Source organism: Diuraphis noxia, unplaced genomic scaffold (assembly GCF_037042655.1).
Source record: "Diuraphis noxia isolate RWA-SAM2 unplaced genomic scaffold, SU_Dnox_SAM2 contig0005, whole genome shotgun sequence".
Classification (NCBI taxonomy): Eukaryota; Metazoa; Arthropoda; class Insecta; order Hemiptera; family Aphididae; genus Diuraphis; species Diuraphis noxia.
The window spans coordinates 7,599,622-7,627,050 of record NW_028301715.1 but is presented as its reverse complement, the minus strand read 5'-3'; the positions used below and the strand labels follow the sequence as shown (position 1 = coordinate 7,627,050).

The 27,429-nt window shown below is 31.7% G+C and overlaps 2 protein-coding genes across 4 annotated transcripts in view; one reads left to right on the top strand and one right to left on the bottom strand.

Moving 5' to 3' along the window:
* The window catches only part of LOC107164382 (uncharacterized), a 277,547-nt gene that overhangs the window by 12,283 nt on the left and 237,835 nt on the right, over positions 1-27,429 (bottom strand). For all 3 annotated transcript variants that reach the window (XM_089228629.1, XM_089228631.1, XM_089228630.1), the window contains exons 9-10: positions 10,419-10,598; positions 116-269 (exon numbers count right to left, since the gene is read on the bottom strand). In XM_089228629.1, coding sequence (XP_089084755.1) covers positions 116-269; positions 10,419-10,598 — 334 coding nt within the window. The remainder of the gene's footprint in view (positions 1-115; positions 270-10,418; positions 10,599-27,429) is intronic.
* LOC149054841 (zinc finger MYM-type protein 1-like) lies at positions 6,650-8,622 on the top strand. The gene is made up of 7 exons (XM_089228532.1): positions 6,650-6,748; positions 7,003-7,095; positions 7,163-7,408; positions 7,507-7,625; positions 7,705-7,820; positions 7,925-8,284; positions 8,354-8,622. The coding sequence occupies exons 1-7, from the start codon at positions 6,650-6,652 to the stop codon at positions 8,620-8,622; spliced, it is 1,302 nt and encodes a 433-aa protein (XP_089084658.1).

Below are 27,429 nucleotides of genomic sequence, written 5' to 3'. Positions count from 1 at the left end.
ATCTATTAACATAATTTTACAAGCAGATTGATATACACCAACGCATGGAAGATTCATTTATATGTATAATATTACACTACAATAACACAATATATATTTAGATATTTTTTCTCACTTGAATATGTTAGTCCGTTTTGAGTTGAACAATTTGGTTTCGTGGTCCTTTTTTGTATGATTTTCTCTTCGATCAACGCCCTGACACTCATGCTGGCAGTCTGCAGGGGTGGGCCCGATGCTTCTTTTTTTTCCCATTTTTTTGAATCAGTTTCCTAGAAACGATTTCCAAAATTAATAAAAAACAATTTTGGCTTAAGAAAATTGTGTCCACACGAATTCCATCAGCCGTGATTTATATTTACATTCGTGGGCGTGCTACAAAATGTAGTAAAATTCCAAAAAACGTTCTAGGATTTTCTTTGATCGTTTATAACAAAGAATAAGTGGGGAAGGGAGAGGAAATATACATAATATGTATAAATATATATATATAAAAAAAGAGTTGAACATTTTCAATGTATTTGATAATGCAAGACCGAACAATAAACACGAAAAAAAAACCAATGCACGTCAAAAAATATACAATTCAGCTTTTATGGTTGATATTTTCAATGCATATTTTTTCAAAACTTAATTTGATATTTTTTACGCTTAATAACATCAATCAGAGAATTCGAAACCCCTGAGGTGAAAAAAAAATGGTTTTTGAACAGCAAACAATGTTATTATAATATAATTAATTTACGGTAATGATAATTAGAAACATTTTACCGTAATCGAAAATTAATATCGAAATAGTCATATTAAAGAATATGGTTTATGATAATGTCTAGTTTGACATGTCCCTAACTGTATGCATAACCCTTTAATTAAACCGACCGAATATCGTAACTTTGGAAAATAACATAGTTAAGCTCAATCTATTTTATTGTTGGATTTTATTACTTACCTATGCATGATTTTCAAATTTTACAAATTCAGTGTTTCTATGTTATATTTATATTTTATACTCTATAGGCTTTATAGATACAATGTATTTTATTCAGAGAATAATATGATAATCCAAGTAATGCCGGGTGGTCAATAAGATAGTTAAAGATATTGAATATTCATTTCATCGTGTGTTACTATTATGGTCGAAAATGTAAATCATTTTGAAATAGAAATGTTCTGAAAACATGACTATAATCTTTTGTAGCGGAATTTAATAATATTCATAGTATTCAAGGAATTTAATCTGAAATAATCAGTATCGAAAACGTTTAAAACAATATGGATTATGAATTTATGAGTGTTTTGTACAAATTCAGTAATTTTTGATTGCGATAAATGTTTAAAATGTATTAATTTAAAAATGATTCTGATTAAATAATATGAAAAAAATATTGTAGTGCAACTGTTTTATACCTTTATTATTACTAAACTACATCATAATATAATATAATAACTGTTAAAAATTTAAATACTAAATTAAATATTTAAATAGTTCTTAATCGTATCGTAATTTATATTATGACGGTTGAGCGTTGTACACATTGTTTTTCATCTTTTTGTATTATCGTGTTCTGAACGTAATATTTTGTCTAATTCAAAATCTTAAACACTTCAACATAGGAACAATAGTTTCCACGGAAATGCGTTAAAATAAAATATTACAACATCTTTACCTATTAAAATTTTTTTTTACTTTGATTTTTACCGAGAGTTTTACTATATATAGTAAATACACACACTCGAGTCATTGGTTTGCGCGTTTGCTCATTTGCACGTTTTATGTTTTTTTGTTTTTATTTTATTATAACAATCGTGATATTAATCGCGGCGTGTTCGAGCATGTGGTTGAGTTGTGCGGGTCTATTTTCTTGTGTATAATGGAAATTTCGGTGTAGCCTAGGAAAATCCAGTGAAGTTTTTCTCTGACTCTCCTGCCCACAACCCGACACCTTTTTGGAGATCGAAATAGTTCATTGCGGTTTTTGCATCCGCTAAACCCCTATAGTAATCAACATGATAAATCAGTTGACCGGGATGGAGTAAGGCAAAGTAATGGCAAAACATTTTGGGACTTCTTGCCGATACAAGGCAGCAGCGGGTGGGATGTGTGGGGCATTTCTGTAATTAATATTAGGGGAGTAAAAGGCTGGCAGATATTAAACTATGTACTCCTATACAAATACTCGTACACACCCACATCCATCCATCCATGCACCCATCCACCTATCCCGCACATACACACAAACACTCGCTGCATATGGTTTTATAATATAGCGGTCTGTCGGGATTAAATAATGATTTGTTTTGTGGGGGCGTACTTGATAGAATGGCATAATATGCAGATTTAGAGGGTACATATATAGAATATTGATATGGTTTCCAATGAACTTTTTATCACAAAGATAATAATGACTGACAATAATTGAAAAAAAATAATACCTTATATTTTATCAATCCCCTGACGCGATGCCATAGGAATAATGTAATAAAATCCGAATTATCTGCCATAAAAATAATATAGACTATATACGTACCTACTATTATTGGCGTATTATTACATTGTAAATGTATACATATTTTAAATTATGGTATTGTTAAAAATCGGATAGTCATGCATAATGCATTATACTTATATTTTATGTCCGGAAGTATAATTTATTTAGGTCAGCTTTCTATTAACATATCGTGTAACATCTAATGCAAATTTCAATTTTTAAACTTTAACGTAATGCGCGAAGATCGATGACATGTTTTGGTATAATTTAGTGTATGGCGTTCGTAAAACTATAACACACCATAATATTTTAGTTCCTTTGAAGTTGAATTAAGTATCTTTAACCCTCATAATATTCATACGATGGTGTAAATAATCTAAAGTTAAGCTGTTTTGTGTCACGTAAAAGTTTTGATTTTAATTCCAAAAGTGTACATAAGTTTTATGAAAATAAATCATATCGTTGGACAGGCACCAAGTTAAAATGTATACTGTGCACTCGGAGTAGTATATTAAACGTTAATAACATTAAATTAAAAAAGTGTCTCATTTCAAATGGAGTAAGATTTGAGACTCGACTGGTGGCGGGTAAGATATCGACAATTATTTATAATTATAAATCTAGATATCTCATTAATATTGGTACGTTTGCAATATAAACTGTTAATTATTATTATATGAGATGAAATCAATCCATTATTTATATCGACTCAAACATAATATTGAACACAATTATTATAGTATTTACGTTTGTCTGTACTTATTCGTGTCATTCGTTTTCTTACAGCTTAAACTAGTATTTTTTTTATGTTTTATAGTTTTAATTTTTTTGTTCACAATGGCTATATCGGATGAAAATTTAAATATCGCTATTCTTAAATTAAGTTTACGACAAAGTGTATTTTTTTTACTGTTTCCAATCAAGGCGGGGGCACAGACCTACCCTCTCGCTATATTTACAATTCCAGTAATTTTGTCGTACACTTCCATTGCTATACAGAATAATTCGTATACGAATCTTATTGATCACAAAGTTTGGCAATCTGGGTTTAATTTCCAACTCGTAAATTTTTAACATTTCCCACAAACACTAAATGTAAATTACTTAATAAGAAACAAAATATTTTTAAATTAGTAAAAAGGTTAATAGCTATACCAACATAAATCGTTTGGAAACGACTTGAAGACAAAGTCGAGTTTTTATATGATGGACGAGGTCAAGGTCCAAAAACTATAATAATATATTATTCTTAATTAATTAAAAATGGCCCACGATATATTCGAAATATCTTATTTCAATTATTCGTGTTTTTTTTTAAATGTATTACCTACCATTCAACTACCGAGTTTTGTTTTCATCATATAATCTGGTAAAGTATTAGCCGTTAAACTGTATTTTTTGTGACATTTATGACGCAGATATGTTCAGCATTTATTACTTTGTATAATATTACTGTGTTACTTCTGATTCATACAATATAACTATTCAGAAATGAAAATAATTTTTGTGGTGGATATTATGTATTACAATATATAGTGGTGATGATGAAAAAAATTCTTTTAGTCGTTATACATGAATGAAAGACAAAGATTTCTGTGAAAAGTATGACCCTAGGCGTCTTTGGGGCACAGTACACATTACGAAATTAAAAACGATAGTAATCTCACTCTATTTATTTAATTTTTTTTCAAAAATGAAAATGTTTCTAAAATAGTAAACATAATTTATTTTGTAATTTAATTTAAAACATATAACATACATTTATTTTCTTATTGCAGTTTGTAACTTTTTTTGTGAACGAATTTTTCTAATTTAATGAAAAGCAGAAAAAAAACGAAAAGTAATATGACGGCAATATCTCCTTTTTAGTCCTTAGCTACGACATAATTTATTAAATAAAACCGTCTGCCTTAGAGGTGAATAATTGTCGTGAAAAAAAAAATATATATATATAATAATAGTAATAAAAAGGGATGGAAAACTCCCGCTTTTAATGCAGTATAGTCTGAAACGAGATCAAAGAAGAAAAAGGTTATTTTCCTTCAAAAACCTAAGAAACGACGTTCGTAAACACAAAGTGATTTGTTCGCCGTGTATACGTCAGTGTAAATACGAAAGTTTGATTGAGTGTTCAATGTAAATATCCGTTTCTTTGTAAAACATTTCCGGCCGTCGTGGAAAATATTCAAATTGGTTTTCAGTTACTCGTTACGTCTCTGCAGGAAACCTCTGTGTTATGTTTCCTCGACGATACATGTATGTATATTTATCGGGCGATGCGTATTGGGGCAGGTAACAAGGAGGCATTGCAGGTACTATCTGAATAGCCATATACTACTATTACCTATCATTAAAAATTGTATTATTTATTAAAAATGTGCACAGACATGGCCCGACTCGTAAAAGGGTCGTTTGCGATAACTATAGTTTTTGATGTTAATTGATTTAACGTGAAGTGTATAGCACACACAATATGATAGTCTCTCGATTTTTCCGTAATACACCAATGGACACGAACTCGATTTACTATAACGAAATGGAGTAATGCGGACTATATAGACAGCCCGTATAGCCGGTATTGGTATGTGTAAGCTTTGTGATTTCGAGTTGTCAAGTATTGTGTCCGAAATTCATTCGTGAACATTTACGGAATAGAGAGATGCTAAGGGTTTTTCAGCAATAAAGAGCTCATTATTTAAAATTTATTAATAGGTTAATATTTCCGATTTTAATATTTGTTGTCACTTCTTTGTTCATAATTATGAGGTTTCCGAATAATACCGTAGTGTTATTAATACTCATTATATTACACGTGCAATCAAATTTGGTTAGGTTAATATTTGAGATGTCAAAATGTCTTACAAGAAATTATATAATAATTTTGTTAATTTATTGATATATGTAAAGAATTTCATAAATATCATATTTTATATTTATACACACACACACACACACACACACATATATATATATATACGTAAGCATTTGTGTAAGTGTCAAATATTGTTAAAATTATTGAAAGTCAAATGTTGAAGTTATTAGACTGTATCAAAGGAAACTCAATAATAGTACGTTCCTCGAGGGTAATTTCATGTAAGTTTAAAGTATAGAAAGTTGCTGTATAGTCAACTGATAATTTGATAAGTTTATTATGTATGGATTATCATGTATATTTGTTTGTAAAATAAAAATGTGCGAAATATATTGTACGCGCATATATGGGGAACAAACAGATTAAATCACAATGTTAGTATAGCTACTTAGCTAGATATTGTGTTTAACGAAGATATTCGTTCACATTTTTGTAAAAAATAGGAAAAATTTCAAACATTACTCACATTTTGACAAATTAAAAATATTAATACAGAGAGAATTTAACCGACTAACGTTTATCAGTAATTAAAATTATAGTAGTTTTAACGTTGAGTTTTTTGTATGTGTTTTTTCAATATAGTATGTATATTTTATGTACACATAATTTTGTTTGGAATTCTATTGAACCCGTTTAGTTAAAATGTAAAAAAACCAAACCAATATTAGTATAAAGATACGAAACGTCATTTAAATTTTTACATTCAATTATAATTCGTTCCTCATTCGCAGCTATTGAACTGATTTTATATTTTGAAGTCTGCGAGCAGTGGCGTAGTTATGGGGGGGAGATGATGGGGATAGATCCCCCCCCAGAGCCTTTTTTTTTTTTAAATGTTTAATGTATTGACATATAAAATATATATTATAATAATATAATAAAATATATTATAATTACGGATTTAATTCACCATGTCCTTATCTTGGCTCTCAAATTATATATTTCGTCTATCATATTATCATTCATGATACATTCATACAATCATACGTGAAACGCAATACCATAGATTAACCAAGTGTTTTTCCTACAAATTTCTATTTATAGACATCTGTGGTTTTTTCGATACGTAATAATTGTGATGATAAACTGATAACCACTGTCCACTGACTCGACAACCAACGACCGTTGTTTGATGTGACGACGTCTTTTACTACCCACGTAATATTATAGTTATTAGTTAATAGTTTTACATAGTTTTCTGTTTGTTTTTGTTGACGCCTCTGTGACTGTTTATGTTAAAATTTATATTTCCATAACTGTTGCTACACGCCTACACATTTAGTATTTTAGTATGAATATCACTAATAAGCATGAGATTAACAAAAGAAAGAATAATATTCTTTCTTTTTTTGTAAAAAAATCAAAAGCTGACGAAGTAAACGAAGATGAGGTAAGATCAGTGTTACATTTAAAAATGAACTTTTAGTAATATTATTTATATAAGTTATAATTATATCAATTTGTTCTATTTAATTAAAAATTTGCATGTATTTATGATTTTATATTTTTTATATTTTGGTTATCAACATTTCCACATAATGTATTGCGCTTGAGCTCGTTGTAAGCATATGTTTTAGAGTTTAGTTATTAATTTATTATACATTTTATAATATGCTTATTGCCTTATGTGTATTTATATAAAAGATTGAAGAACCCTTGAACATACAGCAATATCACAAAAATGATGTAGGTTTATTCATACAAAGAAATTCAATTTCTGATGAAGATAAACATCTTGTAAGAATAATAATTTTATATCAAAAATTCAAAATTGTATAACTACATAAACAAAAATTTATTTTAGATTCTAACTAACGTGTGGGTTCCTCCATCTAACTATAAATTTCCCATAAGTGAAAAAAACAAAAAACGTGGCTTGAGGTTTCAGTACAAGTGGCTTACAGAGTATAATTGGCTGTCATATTCTGAACTTAAAAATGGAGCTTTCTGCAAACATTGCGTAATTTTTGCTAAAACTGGTGGAATTAATAGTCAGCCATTAGGACAGCTTGTAATTAAAGCCTTAAATGAATGGAAAAATGCTAAGGAGGTAGTTGTAATATGCACTTATTGCATGCTTTTTTATTTATATGCCTTGGCGGTATATTGTACACCTAATATATTTATTATTGTTTATTTTCATTTCAGATTTTTCGTACCCATTCACAAAGGAGTTATCATCAATCTTCCATTTTGGATTCTGACAATTTTTTAAATATATATTCTCATAAAGAATTGTCAATAATTGATCGACTGGATTCCGAAAGGTATACAATGACATGAGTCATGTTAATTATTTATTATTTGTCAATATATATTTATGATATTTTTTTAAAATTCTAATAGAACAAAGCAAATTAAGTCAAATAGGAGCCGCCTTGTACCAATTATTGAATGTATAATATTGTGTGGTCGTCAAGAGCTAGCATTGCGTGGACATAATGATTCTGGGAGCATATATGGTTAGTATTTGTTTTATACATTTATTTATTTCACCATAGCTTTTTGAATATAATATATTTGATATATTTTTGTATCACTTAAATGTAAGTCATTTATGTTACAGATTTTGATAATATAAATCAAGGCAATTTTAGAGCCATTTTAAAATACCGTGCTGATGGCGATGGCTATTTAAAAAGTATTTTACAGAAAGAAGGCAGAAATAAATTCATTTGTCCCCAAATTCAGAATGAAATAATTTCAGTGTGTGGTGATGTAATTTTGAAAAAGATTGTGAATCAAGTCAATGACTCAAAATGTTTTACTGTGTTGGCTGATGAAACCACTGATATATCAGTGGTTGAACAGTTAGCCTTGTGTGTTAGATATGTTGACAAAAATAAAAATGTGAATGAAGATTTTTTAAAATTTATTCCTGTTCAAAGCTTGACAGGCAAAAATTTAGCAGATTCTATATTGAATGGTAATTGAAAAAAATATGGCTTACATTTTTTAAAACAATTTATTTTGATATTTTAATTTGGTATAATAGGATTGATGAGTTGTGGGGTTGACTGCAACTATTTATATGGACAAGGTTACGATGGTGCAAGTAATATGGCAGGCCACATGCAAGGCGTTCAAGCCCACGTTAGAGCAATGTATCCTAAAGCATTGTACATACATTGTGCAGCTCATTCTTTAAACTTAGCTGTCTCAACTGCTAGTAATATTAAACGAGTTAGCCAAAAAACCAAGGAAATTGGATTTTATTTTATAAATTATAAAATTTATGGAAATAAAATTTTTGTATTAATTTAACTGTGTATAGAATTATGTTTTAAAAAAAAACCTGTTAGGGTGGTGTGGGGGACTTTGGCCTCCACTTCACGTTTATCCAATTAATTAAATATCCCCCCCCAGAACCAAATCATAACTACGCCACTGTCTGCGAGTATAATATATACATACTGATTTAACATTACTTTAGGACTGGTAAATATCAATAAAATGACATAATAAAAGTCGTATAATATGTATAGGTAGGTATTAATTGTGTGTACTCAATACTTGCGTAATACTATCACTACGAAATAATATTCAACCATACTTATTATTACTAATTAGTATAAGTTGTTATAATGATTCGAATCATATCCCTACTCAATCACACAAGTTCCCTTTCGATATTCTCGAGGACTTATAGTTTAGGTACGCAGTGCTACAATCGTACATATAGGTACATATAAGCATATTATATACATGTGCACCCATCACACACACTCGCACACACATACGATATATACATATATAATACCTATTATGTATATTGTATATACCTATACACCTACTTTCGTATACGTGTGCACAAAAACAATCCTTTTGAAGTCATAGTCGACGATAATATGTTTTATAGAAACGTTATCATAGATCTCTTTGTCATACCTACTCTATCTCTTTGAGCATCGGATAACTGCGCGTCTGACTCCTTCCCCACCCGGCCCACGATTCCGACTGAATCCAGGAAAGTGTGAAGCTTTGCAAATGAAAAATTCAATTTGGATGTACGCACGATTTTCAACCCCTCCCCCCTCGCTACAAACACCGTGTTTTCCTCTCGTTCGGCATTTCCCATTGATCGAACTCACGTCTCATTAAACCTTTTGGGATTACCGAGCTGGTAGAGATAATTGGTCGAAATTTCGGTCGTGCGTTAATTAGTGAACCAGAAGGCTGCAGACATTTTCCGGGGAAGCGAGAGGAGGGGAAAAATCTTTATTACGGGTCAAATCTAACTGCCGGGATTGGGTAGTGCAGTGGAAAAAAACTCATGTTGCTGGAAATTAGAGTGTATATGTCATTTTGACAGCACGGATGGTATACACCGTACATACAAAGCGTTTTGTATATAATATGTAAAAATCTGAACTCCACTCGACTGTTTAAACTCTAAATTATAATTTCTTAAACAAACCTACTATTATAGGTACTCTACTACGTACCTATACTCGTATACTTTATCCGCTGCAGTAGTATAATAAAAACAGTTACGCGTGTTGCAATGTTTTATGAAAAATTTAAAACAAAAACGAAATTCGTTTACTGCTTTATGTGTATAATGTTATGAAATTATTATCACGCACATTTAATCGCAAATTAAATAATTTTGTACACGACGTAATAATAATAATAATAATAGCAATAGTTTATGTTGCGTTATTGTTGAAAAATTAATTACGTCGACAGTTTCTAATGTTAATAATTATTGTATCGACTATTTTAAAACCTCGATAGTTTTAATTTTATATGGAACGAATATTTAAAAACTTCAGCATACCTAGCTATCTACTGCAGCGAGTCTGCAAACATGCATCATACGAATTGCAAAAGCGTTCGTTATTATATTCTTACTGCGTTTTCAATTCATAACACGATGATGTGCGTTTGAATGAAATGCGTATAATATTTGCACTGAATTTCGTATCAAACACCGCCGCGTTTGGGCGTTTGCAGTGCTCGGAGAGTATAATATATTTTATATCGCAGTGCATACAGGGCGACTGTATTATAGTCAAAGAAACGTGGGCGAGTGTGTGCACGAATAAAACTACACTGACCTTTTTAAAGTATCCACCGTGCAGCCTCATGTGTCCATTTAGAGCCGGTACGTTTTTGAACTTTCGATGGCACAGGTTGCATTCCACGGGCTTTTGTTCCGGCTTAGGTTGCACTGCAACGGCAGTGGGCTGTGAGTGCTGTTGTTTGTTGTTTGTCGAGTCTGTTGCGCCGTTCGAGGTCTAAAAGGAAAATACATATTATTATTGTTGTTGTTGCTATTGTGATATTATTAATCAACCAGCACATATATGTCACATCTCGTTTGTTTGTTATAAAACGCGCCCCTAACGTAACAACATTATATCTATTGACTCAAAAAACTAGCGAAAAAAAACACACTAAAAGAATAAAATATTGTCGCTCATTTCGGTATCCTATGTATAGGCAAAATACAAACACAAATGTTTTTTTTTTTTTTGTATCAATCGGTATTCTAGTCAATTCATATTAACCGTATATTATTATATCCATTGTAACTAATATTGTAGTTTTTTGTTTTCCAATTATTCAATAGTTAATTAAATTTTTCTTCGAATGAACATACTATTATATGACAAGAGAGGATGGGAATTTTGAATTTCATAAATTAATAATATGCGAAATATTGTATTGTATTACCTACAGTATCGTTCATAATGTAGACCGACAACTTTTTCGATGATGGTACAAATTGTTCGATTCGAAGAAAAAATCCCTACAGCAATGGTAGAAAAGCTGAATGAAAAAGTTATGCGTTAAAGCATTTTTAAATAACTTATAACATTAATATAATTGTTTCAGCTTATTTATGTGCTGAATGTAATACTATCCGTAAAGGTAATGTGGCGACTAAAAGGTAATGGAAAAAGTTAAATTGACGAAACGAAAAACAATTTCTTATTATTATCGTTTCATACAATTAACATACCGTATACAATACTATATAATATACAGTAATAACATGTTTTTGAAAATATTTACCTATAGTAATTATTTTCCCATCTCGTAATTTTTACAAAAGAACAGTTTTTATTCAAACATTTTTTTTTTCAAACAGTCGGAATACTGCACTGAAGAACGGCGCCTACGCCCAATAATGAAAAACGTATCATTATTTTGCGCAAACTATTATATACATAACAATATAATTATACATTATAATATTTTGTTCATTCACCGAACATGATATAAAAAGCTGCCGAAAAGAAGTGGGGAGGGGGGAATGGAAAATGTTCAACCGTCGTCGTCCGCGTCTTGTTTACGTCGCGAGGGGACGTTTAGTCGTGGAAAATCGTCAGTTGTATGAATTAAACCGGAAAACTCCACTTCACTCTCTATACTTTCTCGTCCGAAGCGAACAACTACTGCAGTGGTGCACCGTCCCGTTTAAATCGAAATTAAATTATTATTATTATTCCGAAAGCTCGTCGAAAAAACAGCCTCCCCCCCTCGTCATCGCGCACTCACCGCCAATTGCCGCCGGAGGAGCGACTAATTGGATTTCGACGACAATGAGCGCGCGAGGTTTTAATTCAATAGTCGCTCGACGAAAAGCTCTTTTCGCCTGCGCTAGAGTCTCCTGCTCCGTATACATTATATACATAGGTAAACGCATATATATATATATATATATATAGATATAGATATAGGTAAACACACAATTTATATATATATATATATATATATATATATATATATATATATAATGGAGAGAGAAAAGGGTAGACGAAGATTTTCGAAAGCGGGCCGAATGTTGTCGCGCACTTGATTTGGGGGGTTAGACTCGCTGATGGTGTGGAATAACCAAACAACTACTACGATTGTAATAAGCACATCACTGCACGGTTAATAATAATAATAATTTTATTTTACTTAAGTAACAAAAAAAATATAATAGTATACAATATGTGAGACATATTAGGTTAGGATATTTTTTACACATAATATTATGTACCAGCTATTGCATATTTATATTGGATTATGATTTACCAAAAATAATAATATATTAAACGCGGAAAGTCACTGACCCGTCAATACCAATTTATAATATAATAATATTATAAAACAATAATAATAATATGATACAGTCGAGTCGCGATAACTCGAAGTCGAAGTGGGATATAAAATCGCTTCGAGATATATGTATTATTCGAGATATCTAACTAATTAGTAACTACCTCGAATTGTCTAGAAGAAAAAAAAATTCGACTTGTCAAGTTTTTCGATTTATCGCGACTAGACTTGCTATATTACAGCGTAATCGTGTGTACAAATATATAATATTGTGTCCGCTGCCGATGATGAGCGTGCCGGATACGACGATATAACAACAATCGCGGTGCATTAGATGAATTTTTTTTTATTATATATTTATTACGGTTTGTTCGAGGGAGAAGTTTGGCGACATGGCGAAAAATATAATAATACGTAATATCATTTCGTCTACGGCCGTCGGCCGTTTTATTTCGGTCGAATGAAATACGTCGTCTGATTAGTTATAAAATAGTAATGAAATTATGGCCATTGATATCGTTTGACAGACTCGCCGTACTTGTCGATAGTAATTTATAAGCAAATATGAAAACCCGTCAAACGTCTACTGACAATAATAATTTTAACAATTTGTCCGTCCAAAGTGCGTGATCAATAATGTATAATATACCAAAATGCTGATTACAATAGTAGTCATTGTTTTTATTATCATTGTCAACTAAGATCGAATGGTTTGAATAAATAATAAATTGCGTGGCGCACAAAAAATATGTATAAGTACTTTGGCCGTTATGTTAAAATTCCGAGTAAAAAATACAGTATGACACCGAGACGATGATAATAATAAGTTTTTATAAAGCAGAAAAGTGTTTCGGTGGAATTTAAAGGTCAATATTTTTTGATAAAATGTACAGTTTCATTTTGGCAATTTAAAAAAAAAAAAAGTTAAACGTAGCATAGTAAGGGTACGTATAGTAATTGGAAGTAGCTTTGTTACGTTCGAATGAAACTTTCGTGGGAGAAACTTTTTAAAATTGCTATTTGACGAAAAATTACACTTGAAATTTGATTTGTTAGGTTAGACTTGTCTTCTAAATGAACTGTTATTTTTATATTACGAGATAGATACTTAGTTAAAACCGCTGTAAAATAATTTTTTCCAAGGGAATAATAAATGTTTGTAGAGAAAATAACTCATATATATAATATTCCGAACATTCGCGAAAAACTAATTTAAATTTCTTCGTTATTAGATTTATAACTTGAATTTCAAAAAAAAAATAAAAATTAATAATAATAATAATTTTAAAATTAAAACAATAATGGTTATTAATTTCGAAAATACGTTTAAATAATATATAGGTTAACGTTTTGTAATAATTCCACATTCGATTTGGCCCACTCTGAAAATAGATGGTAAGCTTTTGTTATCGAAATTAAAACCATTACAAAAATGGTTAAAAGCAAAATATTACAATCGATTTGAAATTATTATACTTTGATATATTATTTGGTTTTACGGCGACAATAAACACTCATTACACTGAGGACGAAAAATCTGATAATAATTTATCATTAAATTAATCATATTGTATACTTTTGTACTCGTGTAGCAATACAATACAAGAATAAATAAACAAAATATGACAATACCGTTGCTGTAAACACATATGCGTAATGACCATGTGGTAATATAAAATAATATGCTAATGGAGGTAATCTACTTGAATTTATTTTTATTTTATTTTTACATAGCTTTATTGTGAAACTAATACGTCCTTTAATAATAATAATTTAAAAAAAAAAACATAACGTAAATCAAATAAATATAATTCAAGTAGTTATCAAACGGCTAAATCGTTGTAAATACTTAGGTATGCAAAGAGAATATAAAAATAATATAATAAGCACAACATTTTGAACAGTGTTCGGCGACATTCTAAATAATACAAGTTTATTATTGCTTTCAGTATTTTAATAATAATAATAATAATAAATAATAACACAATATAGTATATTACGTCGGTACAGATGTCCAAGTCTTTTAATAACTAAAGCGAAATGTCGTGTTCTAATAAATACAATTTTAGCGTAATTGATCTACAAATAATAATAATAATAGCTATTATGGTACCTAAAACAAAACATAGTGTAATACATTGACAATAAAATATTAGTGTCTGCGAGCGAGTGCGTTTGTGTGCGTGTGTGTTTTTTACCTCGGGATACCGGTAGCCGGTAGCATGGTTATAGTCGTAACCGTAATTGTTGTAACTATTGCAATTATTGTTATTGGTGTAGTAGCTGTACCCGTCGGGATATTGATACGTGATCCACTGGTCCATGCTCAAAACTGAACTATGCTCTCGACCAGGTACTACGGTTAAGGTTGTGAAATTTTAATTCACTCCCCCACCTCGGAGCGACGACGGTTGACGTTTTGTGAGAGAGAGGGAGGAAGAAAAACACCGCGAGACGTTGGGAAGACGACGCCCACGCATATGATTATAAACCCTAACCCTATCGCCAAACCCAAAGGGGTGTGCGGGTGGTGGACGGCGAACAATAAGGGTGCGCGTTTTGATCTATACCGAAAGAAGAAATTTGTCTTCTTAAAGCGTTTGTATTTCGTACGCCTCGAGTATGGGTGGGTGGAACGTTTTTTTTCCCGTTTTATTTTTCACTCTATCGTCGTTTCGTCGCTATACACGGCCACACCCACTCACCCACCATATTATTACCTGCGTTACCTACCCATTATAGCCACCATGATGATCTAGCGATGCGCGTATTACTGAAATATTATTATTATTATTATAGGTAGAAAATACCTTCGAAATTTTTCCCGCGCCGTATATATTTCGAAACCGTATATATCTCCACGGGTGTCGCGCAGAAATTGTGAATTCCGTTATACGGCCGGATGCGGAGGCGGAAGTGGAGGTGGCGGCGGCGCGTTAAGATTCATTGGTCGCGTACGGTCGAGGACGTGCCAAATAAATTGCGGCCGGGAAAAAATACCTCCGAGATAGTCGGGGACGGGGCGAGCTCATAACTCAGGCGTGTGCTGCGCTTAACCCGCGTGCAGGCAGAGGGTAGGCAAAGAAAGGCAAAACAAAACAAAACAAAACCAAACAAAACCGCCTCCGATACGCGGGTAATAATACGCAACCTGTCCTATATAGGTAATATTATAATAGTAATAACGGGAAAAAAATTTAAATCTTATTATATCCGCGAAACGAAAATAATAAGTCGTCGGGCAAACATATACAGGATGTAACAGAAAGACTTGATCAAAAAAATAAATTATGCTTATTCAGCGTATGACAAAAATTGTTAATATTATATGAAAAGTAACAAATTTAAGAAATAATACTCATGTCAGCGAATTCTCATAAATCATATTTTTTTTAAAGTATATTGAATTTTAAAAAAAATTCTAAAAAATAAACTACCTACTTGACTTATATAAATCTTTTAATTTGTAAATGTAAATACAATTATGTAAAAAAGTATCACAAAAAAAAAAAAAACTGTAACTAATGTCCTAAGATGTCGGGTTGTAACAAATAGATCAATAAAAAAAAAATCTTTTAATCATCAAAATTGTTCTTTACAATCAGATTCACAATAATATTAAGTATTTTGAATTTATCCAAAACATATTATACGTACATGTAGCGTTGGGGTCACTTAATGGACAAAAAAAAAAAAAATAAAAAATATTAATTTGAACAAAAGTTATTCTATCTTTACACCTTGTATATGTATACGCGGGAGACCTATCGTACAGGGACACCTATAACAGTAATAATATTGCTCGGGAAACACTAAAACGATAAATTAAACGCTCTAATATTTTCACGAGGACTTGAAAAACTCAAAGCTAGCAGAGCTATAAAATAAAACACCGACACGGACGATTGCACACTTTATGCGTTTTATATTTCGAGAAGAGTTCGTAGGTATAGGTAGTATATGGTTATATAGTTATAGGGCTCGTTTTTGGTCTGCTGAATTATAATATGAACTCGATGATTTATTTCAATATAAACTTTTCACGCTTATATAATAATAATAATCGCAAATGATAATATTATTATATAGTTTATTAAAAACAGTACTTATATATAATATTATACAATTTTATACTAGTCGACAGTCGTTCCATTATAATTCCATTTAATTTAGATAAAATAAATGTAATCATAAATCATTATTAAACAATATAAGTTATTATATTAAGTATTGTTAAAGTTATTTCAAAAAAAAAAACTTAAATGATTATTAGTAGTATTTTTTTTTTGTAAAAAGAAAATCTAATTTATAAATTTTATGTAGGTACTCATTGACATTTAAGTTATAATTTTTTTATTACGTTTTATTATAATTGCCTACACGTCTGTCCATATTATTGTGAGTTAACGATAACTGCAAAGAGGTTTTTTCTGTTTATTTTGTTTACAAAACAAACCTACCAACGAAGGAAAAAAAACATTGCAACTTATGCGATAGGTAGTAAATTATAATAGTTTTGGTTGCAAATAAAACAAAATCATAAAAAAGTTTACCCTCGCTGTCGAGGGACAGATATTGTGGTGGAGTCACTTTTTAAGTAAAAAGTTTTTTTTTTTAATTTAAAGGTAGTCTTTTTAATACATATATATATTATATATGCATATATACACTAAACATAGTCTAAAAATGCAAAAACGTAACTACGCCAATGTGTTCAAGTTTTGAACACATCTCTAAGAGTGAAAGTTTTCAAACGAATATAATATGAAAAAGGTCACAAAGTGCTTAAATATGCTAAATACATTTTTATGTTTTGAATTAAATGTCTATCAAAGCATTTTTATTTAAATAACCAGTGAAAAACTAACAGTGTACTAAATATTTGAGCGAGTCGTTTAGTAAAAAATTATGCACTCAAAAAATTGACATTGTTTAGAAAAAGTTTCATGTAATCATCCGAAAGGTGTGTTTGTTATCATTCATAATAAATGTTGTAATATATCTATATTAATAAGTTTATGGATATGTTTGTTTCAAAGAAACATTCTAGCAAATAGTGTTTTTATTCTTGTTTGGAAAATACATGTTTGTATTTATCCTTTTTTTTCTTTTGAGAAAATATATAAACATAAAAAATCATGTGATATTGTTTTGTTACGATTTTTGAAAACTATTGATTTCGTCTAGAAAAATAATTTCAAAAAGTTTATAAAAATGCAAAATATTCCAATATTCGTCTAATATAAACGGATTAAAATTACTATATTTTAAAATTTATAATTTATTCTTTGCGGCAGTAGAGGCCTACGCATTTCCGGTTAGTATTCAATATTATATTATGCTTTTCAATTAGGGACCATGTCATATTATATTAATATAATAGAAAGTGCAACAATATTTTTATTTAGGTTTATTATTTGATATGTATTCAGAAACCCTTGCTCTTGTCGTTGTTGAATAATGAAAAGGACACATAAGACACATTGCAGTATTTGACGACCTGTCCTATCACAAGGACATTTTAACCTATCATTATATAGCTGATGCACGGGGGAGGGTAAATTTGAAATCGTTTTTGAAATCATTTCCTCCCCATCGTCGTCATCGCTTTCGCCGGCGTTCGTTGCAGCGAAGCGTCTGTGTAGTTTCGTATCAACTTCTAATAATTGACAATGGTTATTTTATTATTATTACTATCATTACATTATATGACGTCGTAAGTAGACGGTGGTACGATCAATCATTGTCATAGTCTGGTCGTGGCGGTAAATCATATTATACCTACTACGTACAGATATAAGCCGATTAAAGGCATTTTCATGATTCCGACGGGAAGTATTACCGAAACGCGGCATCGGCTTATGTGACATTAATTATTATACATAATATTAATATATACGTACTATATTATTATGAGCACGAGCCACAGAATACGGTTGTTCGTCGTGTAGGTAGGTAGGTACCTACATATTCCACAACCTGCACGAGCAGATCTCGTCTTCCGTTAGTATGCGGTCGAAAAGATTTTATACCTAGGTCACGGTTTATTCGATTACAAGGCTGTCGACACCTGCTGTCATTCAGCCGCACAACACGATGAACATCGTGATACAACCGAATAATATATTACGGTAATATAATTATTAACTCAACCTGATATATTCCGTTTTAACTAAATCTATTAAGGTTTTGATCGAGTGAAAAAAAGCTCGTTTACAGCAAGCTTAACCAAATTTATTTCTGGAAAAAGTAGAAGAACCGCGGTGTCCTTCTCGTGGTTAGGTTATCACCGAATGTCTCCAATACACAGACGAACGCAGAGACTTCAACATACCCAGCACGTTAGACGCAGACATTCCATCATTCTCAAATTCTTAACCAAAAATAAACTTTACAATAAAATATTAAAAAACAAAATCTCCAATTGTAACTAATGGCCTTTGCGAACAATGTTGATTAAGATCAAAAGCAAAAAATAAAACATTTCACGAAGTCATCGTCTCTGTGTGGTATAGAATTTATTCGAAAAGAGATTAATTGATAGACAGCCACAGTATGCATTTATAGTGCGCCCATTGTCGTTACAAAAATGTAATTATCAATAAGTACTGCGGACGTGAAGTGCAGCCGTACAAAAAATATTTTAAATTTTTAGTTTTTTTTTTTATTACTATCAATTCTTTTAACAATCGTACGGTTAGTATAACGTTATTATATTTATTATTATTATTTGTTTTCCTATTACGCAAAGATCAAGTATCTACATATTATTATTATTTAAAAATAACGTTTTGAAAATATTAGTAAAAATATATATTTCGTTTTTCCCTTGGCAATTAGTTGTGAATGTAACGCGTGTATTATTTATCCCTAATGGTAATAATAACGCACTTTGTCAATGTCAATATTAGTCACAGTAGAGAAATGTATAATTTTGAGCTCGTATAATATTGTAACTGATCTAATTTATCATCAGCGCAAACGACGTGTAATCCTCCATCAATAAATGCATTACTTAGATTGTGGAACACACAATCGCATACACCCCTAAGACTGCTATACAAACACCCTCCGTATTTTTTATGATATTTTTTTTATTTTCATTCGCCAGAACCTGAGAATGTTTATCTTTTATTTATAGCGTAGATTTTTCTTCACTGCTATACTTCTGATATCTACTCCGGCACACTCGGATTCTGTTATTGTAGGTCAAAGGAAAAAAATATATACTCAAAATAAACGACCAATGATATATTAACATATTACAGGGACTGCCTCCTTTCTGTTTAACGCTGACGTGTATATGAATGCAATCGGCTTATGAATGACAATAAAAACTTTATTTTTTTTAAACGAGGCGGCGCGAAAATCCAATACCTACATAATATATTATAAAGGGTCCGACCCCGCCGTGTGTGAATGCTAAACCTTTGACCCAAAGGCGTACATCGGAACCGGTTCGGCCACTCGACAGTATATCCGAGCATTATTTTCATTATTACCGGCGTGCGTTATTATACCCATTGGAAAGGTTAACTGTTTCGGTCATTTTTATCGAATCGTGACCAAAACAATTGGACCGGTTCCGTGTGCCATCCGATCCGACGTCTTATATATTACCATTATACACGGATGAAAATATAACGATAATTTTCGAACGGTCCGTTCTCAGAGGACATCACCAGCAGCTGTCCCTCCTCCGTGCGCGCACCACAATACATTATTGGGATTGTAGACATTCGTCTCCGGAGAACGCCAAGACGCGACCGCGACCCGAAGAGCACTTGAATCTCTGCGTACACAATGCGTGCATAATAATAATAATATTATACAACATTATATTATACAACATTATATTGTTATTAGGCCATTATCGGGGTGACGGAGACGGCGAACGATCCCGATTATATGTTCCGAGAGAAACAACACTGCGTATAGAGTTGGAATAATAATTGTCGAACGTTTCCTACCCCCTCACCGCGTCACCATTGTGTGTGTGGTTGTCGGGTATTATTAAATCCGTCGTGAAAATCGCGACGTTTGTATAGAGGTTCATTCGGACGTTTATAGGCTTATTAGAATAAATTATCATCATATTATATTATATTTTTTATAATGACTTTCCGGGCAAATCGGTACATATTAATATAATCGACGTCTGATATATATTTTTTTTTACAGGATATACACGAATTATTTTTTTTCACTAAGATGAGAGTTGTACGAGGGTTAAGATGCGGATTAGCTGATTAATTTGGATTTATCACATGTCTCTGCGGCGCCATTGGCAAGAGTGGTTTTTTCCTTCATAGTTGTTATTTGAGTTGAGATTTATATTGAGCGAATTAGGACGGTTGGCTAAGCAGAAACGAATTCGTTGATAGAAAGTAAACGCAGTTTTGGATGGACGATGTCTACGTGCTTAGATCGAATTTTTTATTGTGGCTATAGAGACGTAGAAGGGTTATAGCAGGTCGAGTGTTGTTGATCGGAATTTTGGGTTTCATTTCAAGTTTAATGGTTTGGCTTTCCCTCCATACTTAGACGTTGTAAGACCTAATTGGCATTAGGTAACGATGATTTGTATAGAATTCACTTATTCTGAAGATTGGTAGGAAATTAGAGGTTCTTGTGTCTTTGGTCGAGTTGTTTGGCTTGAATTCGGTGGCCTAGTTGAGCCGTTTATCTTATAATATATATGAATAGCGAGCATTTGACGCCATAGAAATTGATACATCAGATATAAAGAAAATATCGCAGGGACGTACAGGGTACCAATGAACACGAGGTCAATGATAAACCATTATATTCGAAAACCTAGTAAAAGCGGCACTAGGTTTATTGGAAAATTGACGAGATTTGTTTTAAAACAACAGCCAAGTTAACCCTTTGTGTTAAATTTTTAATCATCAGAGACATAGGAACTCTACCTATAACCTATATATTTTTTTAGCTTTTTATTACAACTACAAAAAAAAAAAAAAAAAAACGCCGACATCGTTGTCGAGCCAATCGCTAAAACCTATTGTGATTTACAATATAAAATAATATATTTAATATCGTCCATCGTCAGTCATTATTCAATTAATACGTTAAATATTAACTTTTCGGTGTTAGGAGCTGGATTTTTAGTATAAATTTAATTTTTAACCTTTGCACTACCTATTGGTCTCAATATGTTGAATGTATTTTTGGTAATAGGTTGAAGTGGGCATCAACAAAATATTTTAAAATACAGAGATTATGTTGATTTTTTTTTAATAAAACAATATTATTTAGCTGTACAAAACAATCGGGTAGCTATTTAATAATTTATCGATTTTGAACTCTTATAAATCAAGTGGTGCTCAAGTAATATTATTCGAGTATTTCGACTGGCGAGGTGAAAAATGCCAACGAAATGAAAACAGCGCGTAGCAGGTAGGTAGATATTTTTTCACTTCAGTGTATTTACTGACGTTTTCGATACCCATAGGGGTTTTATTTAACGAATATATTATTATTATCCATCCTTTATTGATTATACAAAAATAATTCGTATCAATGAGCTCGTTATTCAATTTCTCTTTACTCTATATATATACTCGTAAATATAATTAAATTACTGGCGGCGAGCGAAGCGTAATGAAAGCCGAATACCTAGGAATGTGTGTGTGTGTGAAGCATAATAATAATTTTGTACATACATTATATATTCCGTAAAATATACCGTCGATGGGGCGCATTCGTAATTGGATCTACATTTCTGCCTAGAACAATGTTTTAAGCACACACGCGGTGGCAGCGGTGGCAATAGCGGGGGGGGGGGGGTTGTCGGCGATTGGTGTAATATGGCAGTGGATGGCTTTTGTTTCGCAAACGAATGTTTTATATTATTATTATCGATGATCATCCACACGGAAATATATTTTTATCAATAGTGAAAACAATAGTGTTTATGAATGAAAAGAAGATTTGTATCGCAATAAAATCAAACGTCTATACGTGGTATGAAAACGTATAATATTATTATATAGCACAGACGTGCCGAGATAAATTATGGTATTGTCTAATAAAATCATAACGCACGTTAAGTCTGTTTGTTCAATACTCGAGATCTACTAGTGGAAGCATTTGGAGACCATTTAATTTCATTATGCATTCTATGATTTCAGATTAGTATCAGAATATTAATGCTCTATTTGATTTAATAATATTATTACATCGTTCCCAGCATTTTAACATTATGATAAAATATGCGATACATAAACATTTTGCAGAAAGCAAATCATTAATGTATTTAAAACAAAACAAAATTATTTTCACTATGCGTAATAGGTTTTCCGGCAACGTGCAGAAGTCAGTTTTAGTCGTTTTGGATACAACAAATATTTTTGTAAACATTTTTTTCATGCAATAATGTTTTAAACTACCTTATTTTTATTTTGTTTTCATGTGAGTGAAGTTATATAACTATCATAAAAAAAAATCTGTCATTAGTAAAATATTTGTTGTGCTTAACAATTGCTGATGTATGTATCGAATATAAAATACGAGTTCAACATTATTCTAAAATACGAGTATATATTTTCAGTATAAATCCAGAAATCGTGACCATCATGGAAAAATAAAAAAAGGGACTCTAGGAATTGAACAAAAATGAGTGCATAACGTCTCTAAAACTTATGAGTAATTAAAAAATTTACATTTTTTTTAAAGACATTTATTGGCATTAAAAATATAGTTATTAATCAGTATTTATTTTTTTGAATGATGTCCAATAACTTCTTAAAATAATAATAATAAAGTCTTAGGTATATAGTTTATAAAATAATTGAAAATATATTATAATTCAGCACACTATTTAGCGATATAAAACAGTGTTATAAAATCATGAAAAAATATATTGTAAACAAGAACACATAGATGCCGCCCGGGACACGAATAATTACTTTCTAATGGCAATAATATCCGCAGCGATAGTGCTCAAGAAATCTGAAAAAAATTAAAAAATGCAGAGGAGCTCTGTTCTCTTGAGTCTCCTAACTATATATTTGAACCGTTGATGATAATTGAAATCATTAAAAGTTAGTTTCAATATTATAAATTATAATTATATTTGACATGAAGAAGCTGATGATTTTATTATATTATGTACCAGATTCAACAAAATTGATTGGTATTATTTCGAAATAAAAATAATCGAATATACAAACGTATACATAAATTAGTAAAAGTTGATTATACTCTAGTTCGGATAATAATATTGAGATTTATGGTAAAAGAAAATTTTCATAAGATAATATTGTAGTTAATAATAATGTTTATTTTAATGGAGATATTTTCAAAACGATTGTACGACGGTACGATATTATCTTAAAACATTATTTGTTTTGCGAAAATTACAGCGCACGTACAATAAAAACTTTAAGAGTCCACCCCAAAGGCATATGGTGACACACTTTTAACGTCGACTTGTGTTTGTTTCTTTTAATGTTCGGTGAAAACTTGGATTAGGGGACCGTGAGGGGAAAAATTAAACTGTTCGAAAATAAAAGAACCCTCTTTTTTGTGTTTATTAACCGGCTTAACTCCCGTTATTAACACATCCCGTTGACTCTTTGTCCATTATATCTCGCGAATTTTTTTTTTTTTATTTGATTTTATTATATTTTTATTCCACTTTGGCAATCCCTCTCTCGTCTCTCCTGGGTACAATGGAAAAACGCTTCTCCTGTTTCAAAATAAAACTACATCCGTTTTGTTACGGTTCGCGTGGTCTGAGTACACTTCTTTTCATTTTTTTTATTTATTTATTTCATCTCTCTACTCTCTTATTTATTATACGTAGACTTCAGAACTGAAACGATTTGACCGTCTCGATTCGATCCTTTTTCGTATGAAAAGGATGCGCTACGGTATAATTTTTATCCCCGCCCACTATTGTTTATTTATACCAGACCGAGGAGAATCTTTTGTCCTTTTACCAACGCAATGTAATCGATTCTCAAAGATTTATTCGTAAGAACAAAAATGGGCTTTTCTATGAGAGTAATAATAATGCAATACATTTTATAAGTTTTCCATATACAACGATAATTATTACTGTCAATGCGTTTTACATGCTACGAAATTAATGTCGGTGTGAAAAACACAACAACAACTATAAACAAGGATTGTAATTTCAAGGTACATACTTTAAACATTTATAGAGAGTTTCAATCGATTTATATGCGGATCCCATCGAAAAACTTAAAACTACAATATTTATGTATTAATACCACATGACGTATACAACTGCGTTAAACAAATAATTTTTCTCCGCGTAACAAAAAAATAGTACCCAGTCCTGTCGGCTTATTTAAATATGTATAATGTACTTATGTATTCCAATACTTCAAAGGGACGTATTGTACTATATAATGTCGTTGTATATATTCCTGATAAATACCCATAACTCATAATAAGTATAAAAAATAAAGTACGCCATAACTTGTTTTTTTGTACTTGCAGATTGCACTATTGCACTGTTGATTATTACTCGTATACATAATTCAAAATCCACGGGGACTATGCTATTGGTATAGATAGGTCTATAATACGTAGGCAACTGATTGGTAATGGAATCGGAAAAAAATCCTAAGCGTATATACACGATATTAATAATACCTATAGGTACATAGATTTAAAATTATACCATTGAGTTAATAATTTCCAATATGTAATTTCGTCTGAATAGCGTATGGGATTGATGTATAGGCTGTATGTATGTATTTTACTAGAATTCATATTATACAATATAATTCTTGTCGACGTTCGAAAACGGAGGAATATAAGTAAAAGGAAAACGAATGAATTCTTTGATATTATGTTTGAACACGATGCAATTAGCATTGCTATTGATGTTTAAATTTTTTTAACTGCTAATAAGGAAACTTTTAATCTACGTCATATATTATATATACACAATACGCATGGGTAAATATATATATATATATATATATTTATTATAAAAGTAATTATTATTAAAGGATCAGTTGACGAGGTAAAATATTATACAAAATTATGATTATTTTTTCGACATAAACAAATTAAATTGCTATTGACGCGTAGTAGGTAGTTAAAATCTCAAAGGAGTTGATTTTGTTTGTTATTTTGTTAAAATAAATTCGATGTAGCATGTTTAAAATAGTTTTTTTTTTTTTTTTACCGAGGCGGAAATTTGTTTAATACGGAAACCCCGTTCTCCATCGTGAACAAACTATTATTTTTATACGTGCGAAATTGAATAAATGGTAGGTATATTATTAACGAAACGTCCGAGACGAACGGTTTAGCAAAATTTACGGAGCAAGCACCGTGTGATATTATAAATAATCGATCTCGCGCCCCACACAGCCGACTATATACGGTTGGTACCTATACCTACCTATACCTACGTTATTACAACGTCCATCTGAGCGTATACAAAAGGGCGAAGGAAAAAAAAATGAAATAAAAATAGCGGCGTGTCGGTGATTTTTCACGGAGTAAATCAAAAAATATTCCGGCCGAGTTATTTATCACGTAAGTATAGGAGGTTCAAGGTTTTTCGGGGAAAACCGGGACAATCGAGCAGGGCAAACAACGGGAACAGCAATACAACAGCGACGAAAACCACCCCCGAACATTCATATAACGTTGACGTTTAGAGCTTGTTTCGCGCGTGGCCGGTTGACGCAATTAATCACATCGCGAGTCCTTTCATCAGTGGGAGGTGTACTCATCACACACCCACACACCCACATGAAGTATGTATACGCACTGATAATTGCGCCGGACGATGCAGCGCCAGTTCGAATTCCGTGGAACACAACATAGGCATATATGCGACGGGTGGCGAGTGGACGGGTGGGCGAGTGTTGTGGGTGAACGATGCAGGACGGGACGACGGTGGTTCAGAGGCGGCCAGTCTGTGCGAAAGAGCTTCCGTTTATTATTGCGAATAACGCGCTTTGACCGGAGACGCGTTATTGTCGTCCAATTATACTGCAAATGACACGAGCAATCATTATCGGCTGCAGGAGTTTAGCCATGGGCCGGTGATTGCGACCGGCAGACTAATTTATTTACGACCGATTATCGCGCCGGCGGCTTTCGGGGATCCGCCGCTAATTAGGAACACCGCGAGCTGCTTTATAACAATACGATAATATTTTAAACGCTTGCAACACATATTATCTGGTCCGGATAGATACCCGCAACCCGTTAACTGGTTACACCGCGGCGGCGAGTGTACATTATTATCGTATTATTGTTTAAACCACCGTGAAGCAACGCGCCGCGTCGTCATAATGTATGGGTGCGCATTAAACAAGGCTGGTCCGAGTCTGGAATAAATGTCGACAGTTTAAATAACGATTTCAATGAGATCAATAAAATTAGTCGACCTGACAAATTCCCTTTTTCCACCTGAAATGTACCTACCTACCTACCTACCAATATAATAATATAAATTCCCGTTGCTGCATTGAATTACACACGGCCGGTCGCACCCACTACAGCCGTACAATATTATAATATTATTATTATTGTATATAATAGCTCTACATAATGTAATTGTTTAACAAACGAGCTGTGCATTTATTGTGCGTCAATTGGCTGCCGCGGACGGATTTAATAATTACTATAAAACTATTCGCCGTATCACTGATTTTTCCTATAGCTGCAAGACGAATTGTTACCGTGGTCCAATATTGTGGATCAGGTAATCGAAAAACCAACCTGTATCCTTATAAACGATTTATGAATGATGTTTCCCCGCTGTAAGTGGGTATACCGATGAGTCCAAACGTCATACGTCCAATCATCATAATATATAGACGTGTGCAGAAATATTTCACATAACTCTTCAATAACTTTTGACAAAAATAACTCGTTCCAAAGGGCATGGTTTACAATCCAATAATGCTTAGAATTATCACAGACATAAATAAGCTTTAATTTTTTACGACCTTTGTCACTTCAAAATTTGTTCGAGTTCGATGAGATATCAGTTAA